At 51.7% G+C, this 6596-nt stretch overlaps 1 protein-coding gene across 1 annotated transcript in view; it reads left to right on the plus strand.

Annotated features, from left to right (window-relative positions):
* Window positions 1–288: 288 nt before the first annotated feature.
* The window catches only part of FOXN4 (forkhead box N4), a 47933-nt gene continuing 41625 nt past the window's right edge, over window positions 289–6596 (plus strand). The window contains exons 1-2 of the mRNA XM_006151483.2: window positions 289–399; window positions 1041–1130. Of these exons, the coding sequence (XP_006151545.1) occupies window positions 1045–1130 (86 nt within the window). The 5' untranslated portion in view covers window positions 289–399; window positions 1041–1044. The remainder of the gene's footprint in view (window positions 400–1040; window positions 1131–6596) is intronic.

Raw genomic sequence — 6596 nt, forward strand, 5'->3', positions numbered from 1 at the left:
TTTAGTCCCCTTGACCCTGCCCTGTAACTGACCCTTGGGGAAAAGCCCCCTGCACAGCTACTGCGCATGCTCTGAGCTGGACAGCTCCAGAGAGGGAAATTTAAAAACGGTTCGAGCTGCGACGGCGGCCAAATTGCGGAACGCGAGGGGCGAGCGCGAGGGAGCCCCCCTCCGGAACCCCCGCCCGCCCCAGGAGCGCCGGCAGCGGCGGCCCCGCGAGGATCGGCTCCAGGTACCGCCCTGCAGGGTCGGCTTTGCTCCCTCCATCCGGCCAGCGCCTACATCTCTTTTCCAGGGTAGAGACCTGGGCGCAGGGGCTGAACCGGAGTCTCCCTCTGCTCCCCTTTCTCCTTCCCCGGAGTCCGTCGATGACCTCAGGGGCGGAACTGAGAGTCTTTGGTGGGTTTCTATAGTCATTTCAAGCTAGGAATTTGAGGAACTTGGGAACCTTGAAGATTTCTTAAGGCTGTGTTTGTGTGTGGCCAAGGTGGGGTGGGGGGTGTGGATTGCTTTTTCCACAAGAGCATGGGGCGTTTCTGAAGGCATCTCTAAAAGGGATCCCCGCGGGGATGGTTCCCTTTGCAGTGGGAACTTGGCTCCCCCAGAGAAACATACGTCGGGTTGCCCGTTTTTTGTTTATGCTTTATTTGTAAAGAGAACATACCTTAACTGAAGTAGAAAATACACGGCTTGGGAGAGAATAAGGTTTTCCTGATCCCTATGTTGAAATCTGACGTTTCCCAACGTTTGACATTTGGATTCTAGAGAATTCCCTCCGCCCTTCCCCCATTAATTTGAAAGAATCTGGAATTTCATCACTTTCCTCTCCATTTGCTTCTAAAACCCTGTAGAATTGCTCTAGAGAAAATGAGCTGTTATGCCCAAATCTTCTAGTGCCTTTTTTTGTTTTCTTTAAAGGAAAAAAAAAAGGGGGGGGTGAGTTTGAGCTCCATCCTTCTGAATGGTGGGAAAACCAAGGGTCTCTGTCCCGTCCACATCGTGTTGATGGGACCTTTGTTTTCTGCTTATCTTTCCCTCAGGGAGATGATAGAAAGTGACATTTCGTCCATAATGTCAGGAATTATTCGAAACTCTGGGCAAAATCATCACCCCTCTCCACAGGAATACAGGTGAGGGCTTTGGCGATAATCAACACTTGATTTTGTGTTTGCTGAAAGTGTTCACACGCCGTGTACGGTCTCAGAACTGCCCGAGAACTCACGATTCGTTCGATTCTGTGATTTTGCAGGGGAATGAGGTCTTGATTTCAAAGTTGGCCTCTCTGAGTGTGTCTGGACCTGTGGTCTTAATGTTCTGTCCCAGTGGGTCCACTGAATGTCTGCAGTCCTTTGTCCCCCTACCCCCCTCACTCTGCCAAGCGAGGTCCCCTCCTGGGTTAGAGACCCTGCATCCCCATGAACATTCAGATGACAATAGCAAGGATTGCTTCTCTTCCTGTGGCCTGAGTGGGGACTCCAGGGAATACCCCCACCAAAGCTTTCTGGGGTGAGGTGGCGGGATGGGGGGTTGGCTTCCATCTTTCATGGATATTAGAAAAGCTGTCAGTCAGAACTTCTGGGTTTTTGCCCTAGCTGTGTGGCTTTCAACAAGTCCTTTGCCCTCTCTGGGCCCCATTTTCTCATCATTTAAATGATGCTGTTGAATTAGATGATCTTAAGGCCTCTTCTAGGTCTCATGTGTTCAAAGAGGAAATTAGATGGAAACTGAAGACATAAGTATCAGCACAAGATGAAGCCATAAGAGGGTGGGGGAGCAGTTGCTACCCTTTTTGTTGTCAAAACTTAAAGACTAGAATAGCCCTTAGGGAGTCAACCAGCCCAGTCTCCTTCTAAGATGGGGAAACTGAGGTCAAAAGAGAAGGGGCGAGACCAGCAGGTGGTGTGGTGGTTAAGGCGCTGGACACTCCCACATGGCCAACCAGGGTTCGAGTCCTGAATCTGGTAGCTTGCTTTCTCACTTCCTCTCTCTCTCACTCTCACCCTCTGTCTCTCTCTGGTCAAATTAAAAAACTAAGTGAATGAATAAATAAAATTAAATAAATAATTATTTTTTAAAAGAGAGAGAGAGAGAGAAGGGGCTTGTCCAAGGTCTCAGTGACTGGGAAGGAGGAGGAAAGGGAGGCCCCGCTCAGCCTCTCTCCCTCAGCCTAGGGAGACCTGACCTGGTTCCCAGAGCCCCACCCCCAAGGCAAGCACCATGTCTAGGGGTAGAGGGGACAGATTATGGCATGAAGACAGGGCCAGGCTGGCCTGGGAAGAGCAGGCTGTCACCTCGGATCAGCCCTGTTTACCCAGGGGCTGTCTGGCCCCCCGGGGCCACTGCAGCTCACCAGCAAGGCCTGCTGGGCCAGACAGCAGCCCCCAATTAGAGGGAGGCTGCCTTCTGAGATCCAAATGAGGCTGTGACTTTTTAAAAATTTTTGAAAAAAGAATTATTTAATTAATTAATTATTATTTTAATTTGATCAAAGAGAGAGAGAAAGTTGGGGGTTGGGGGAGTGAGAAAGCAAGCTGCCAGGCCTGGGACTTGAACTGCGATCAGACATGTGAGAGTCTAGCACCTTAACCACCATGCTACCTGAGGCTGTGAACTCTTGCAGGGAGCCTGCTGTGTGCAGTTAGGACCAGGTACATAACAGTTTGGAAACACCTAGTGTGTGCCAGCCCCCATCACTCACCTCAGCCTCAGGAGGCTGCTCTGACGGCCTCATGGTACAGGTGAGGAAACCGAGGCCCAAAGAAATCAAATGGCTTTCCCCAAGACCCCGGTCAAGGACTACTGGGTTTCCTTCTGGCACTAAAGGGGTTTAGATACCAGTAGGGGGGTGGGGGGCAGTAGGAGTTTTAGCAGCTTGAGTTAAATGGATTTTGGGAATCTGTTATCATCCCAGGATCTCTGACTATGTGGAGCTCTCTGAGCCTCAGTTCCTCACCTGTAAAATGGGGACAGAAACTGTAACCACGACACGGAGTTGTTATGAGGTCTACATAACCACTTCTGACTCCAACTCTGCCACATGCCAGTTGAATGAGCCTGGGCAATCTCCCCTGGGAACTTGTGTCTCTCTGTACAATGCGAACACTGGAAACTGACCTCTTGTGGGCCAAAAAACATGCTCTCTGTGAACCTGGCACCAGCGGGCACTGCACGCAGGCAGGTGACTCCACCTCTGCCCCTCTCTCCTCTCCCGGCAGCAATCCTGAGAATGGCTGGTCCCTCCCCTGGGCTGGCTCTTAAGAGCTCAAAGACACAGATTCTTATCATTGCCTAAAAGTGCCCCACGTAAGCACTGGAGGTAGGGAACTCAGAGGGCTAGGAGTCAGACACCTGCAAGTTAGAAACCCAGCTTTGGGGAACCAGCAGTTAGCATAATGGCTATGTTGCTGGACTCCCACGTAGTTGACCGCTGCGGTTCGCGTCCCGGACCCGGTGGCTTAAAATTCACGCCGGGCACGTGTGTGTGTGTGTGTGTGTGTGTGTGTGCATGCCCAAGATCCCTAGAGGAGAAGGGATTGTGGCGTGACCATCCCCCCTGGGGGGTGATTTCTCACTTTCTGTCTCTATGTCTCTCTCTGTCTGTCTGGTGAGCACATGCGCCCTATAGTGAAAACCTCTCCCCCCCCCCAAAAAAAAAGAAAGAAACCCAGCTTTGGACAGGCATAGGACTGACCTGGTTTTCTCATTTTAAAGTGGGGATGGTTGGGGCAAAGGGCCTCGAGTGGTTGCTGGGAGGATTAAGTCATAAAGCTCATGGAGCAGAGATGCTTAACTACCAATTGTTGCTTTTACCAGTTGGTTATGGTAGAGTGCTTTTTTTTGTAAGAGACAAGTTTGTGGAGGGCCTTCCGAGTAGGGAGTGTGGAAGAACTGCGTCTAGGGTAGGGTAGGGGGCAGAGGGTGGAATCGCTGAATTCAGGCACTCAGGTGTGACCACGAACAGTCTGGAACACGGGTAGCTGCCCTGCTCCCGATACATGGCAGGCAGAAAGCTTCCTTGGGGGCCAGGCATGCCCACCCAGTTCACTGGCCAGCTGGCAGGGGTGAAGGCTGCAGGAAGTGTGGGGGGAGCTGGCTTGTCCCCCTCAATATTGGATCTAGAGGTGCCAGGGTATCTTTGCCTGGCACAAAGTTTCCTAGTCACAGGGATTCAGGGCTGTTTTCTTATATGGAAGGTCAGTGGTATCCACAAGGCAGAATAATATAATAATAGCAATACCAATAACAACAATAATAATAATAGCAGCTGGCCATGGCTTCTTAACCCTTTACGTTCGCCTCTCCTGGGTCAGACTCTCAGCATAAATCCCCGAACCATCCCTCGAGGCTAGCACTCTTGTGCCCACTGGAGGGATGCAGAAACCAAGGCTCAGCCAGCTCAAATGGCTTAATGAGGTGACAGGGCTGATGCCGGCTCACTTGGGGCATCAAATCTGAAACTGCTGTACCCCAAGAGCTGGGGCCAGTAGCCCCGCACCCTGCGGGCAAAGAACATGGGTACCAGACCCAAATAAGCTGCTTCCTCACCTGATGGTTCCGTGGCCTGGACAAGTCACTGCCCTTCGCTGAGCCTCAGTTTCCTCATCTGTGAAGTGGAGCCATCGGAGAAGCCCGCCTCTCGGGTTGTTGGGAAGACTCTGCTTCTCCGCTGGAGTGCAGCGTCCACCCGGCCTGGGACCAGGAGGGGCAGTTTATGATTATGCAATAACTTGCTGCTTCTAACCATCCCATTTCTCTCCAGGCAGACCAGCCCAGGAGACATTTATGAGCTTCTTCTCCCCCTCCCATGTCCCCCGAGAATGGCTGCAAGGATCTAGCGGCCCCAGCCTCTGTCCAGCCCCCATCCAGCCGCCTGGCCCTCCATCCCCTGGGGCCAAGTCGGCCGTTAACTTTCAATGGCTGTGTGTCCGGAGGGCGGGAGCAGCAGCTGGAGGTGGCCACCCTGTCCCCAGGGAGCTGTCAGGAGTCAGTGGTGGAGCCCAGACAGCAAATTGGCAGCAGTTTCCCCGCCCTCTGATGCCTGGGTGGAGGGGGAGAGTGGGGGGACTGGGGCCAGTCAGGACCTCAGACCTCACAGTTTCTTCTTAGCTCAAAGGGTGGGTGGGAAGCCCCTCCTTAGAAGGGCTAAGAAACAGAGCTATTGAGCTATGAAGCACCTACAGTGCCAGGCACCTGCTAGGCTCCTTAGAAAGTGCTCATCCCATTCCACCTTCATTTTTGTTTGTTTATTTTTAAAATTGGCAGGGGTGGGTCCAGCAGGTGGTGTGGTGGTTAAGGCACTGGACACTCCCACATAGCCAACCATGGTTCGAGTCCTAGACCTGGTGGCTTGCTTTCTCACTTTCCCTCTCTCTCTCTCTGGTCAAATTAAAATAAATGGATGAAAAAAAAATAAATAGATGAATGAATAAATAAGATAAAGTAAATAAGTCTTTAAAAAAATTGGCAGAGGGTGTATGTGTTCACCTGACAGAGAAGGAGAGACTGGTGGGGGTGGGGGAGAAAGCACCCCCTAATGGGGCATGGCCACACTGCAATCCTTTCTCCATTAACCAGGATCTGAGGCAGGCATACACACCTGCTCCACTTTTAAAAAAAATTACTTATTTTATTTTATTCATATTATGATTATGATGATTATTATTTTAATTTGACTAGAAAGAGACAGAGAGAGAAAGGAAATGTGAGAAAGAAAGCTACCAGATCCGGGACTCAAACCGTGGTCCAACCACATGGGAGTCCAGCATCTCAACCACCGTTCCACTTGCCAGCCCCTGCTCCACTTGTTTTTCACACTGGGCCCGGAACTGAACAGTGGTGGCCTGTGTCAGATGCAGCTCCTTTAAGCAGTAGGCCATGGAGCTGGCTCTCCCCACTTATTTTTTTCTTTTTAGTTTTTTTGCCATAGGGCATGTGCGCTTGCTGGAGAAAGAGAGAAGGAAAGTGAAAAATCACACTCCAGGGGGATGGCCATGCTGCAATTCCTTCTCCTCCACTGCACACATGCATGCACATGTGCCTAGTGTGATTTTCAAGCCACCAGATCTGGGACTTGAACCCCAGTCAGCCATGTGGGAGCCCAGTGCCTTAACCACCATGCCACCTACTGCCCCTCCCCACTTCATTTTTATAGTGCAACCATGAGACAGGTTCTGATGTTACTTGACAGGCGAGGACACCGAGGCACAGAGACATAGCTTGCCAAAGGCATACGTTTAGGACAGAGCAGAACCGCAGGCTGGTCACCGTTTGCCCCAACCTTGGGGACTTGCTCTAGAGAGCAGATGTAAAAGGCTCCTCTGCTGGACTGGGAGAATAAGGACCAGAGTGACACAGAAAGGCAGACTTTTGGCTCTGGGGGCCATCCTCTTCTCCCGGGGCCCTGAGGCTCAGTGGCCCTCTTTGTGGGTCCTCGTACAGGACCTTTACTCCTCCAAATCTCAGTCCCTGCTTCAAGAAGTGAGGTGACCTTGGGAACCAGCAGTTAGCATAATGGCTATGTCGCTGGACTCCCACGTAGTCGACCGCAGTTCGTGTCCCGGACCCGGTGGCTTAAAACTCACGCCGGGCGCGTGTGC

Source organism: Tupaia chinensis, unplaced genomic scaffold (genome assembly GCF_000334495.1).
Source record: "Tupaia chinensis unplaced genomic scaffold, TupChi_1.0 Scaffold000320_1, whole genome shotgun sequence".
Taxonomy (NCBI): Eukaryota; Metazoa; Chordata; class Mammalia; order Scandentia; family Tupaiidae; genus Tupaia; species Tupaia belangeri.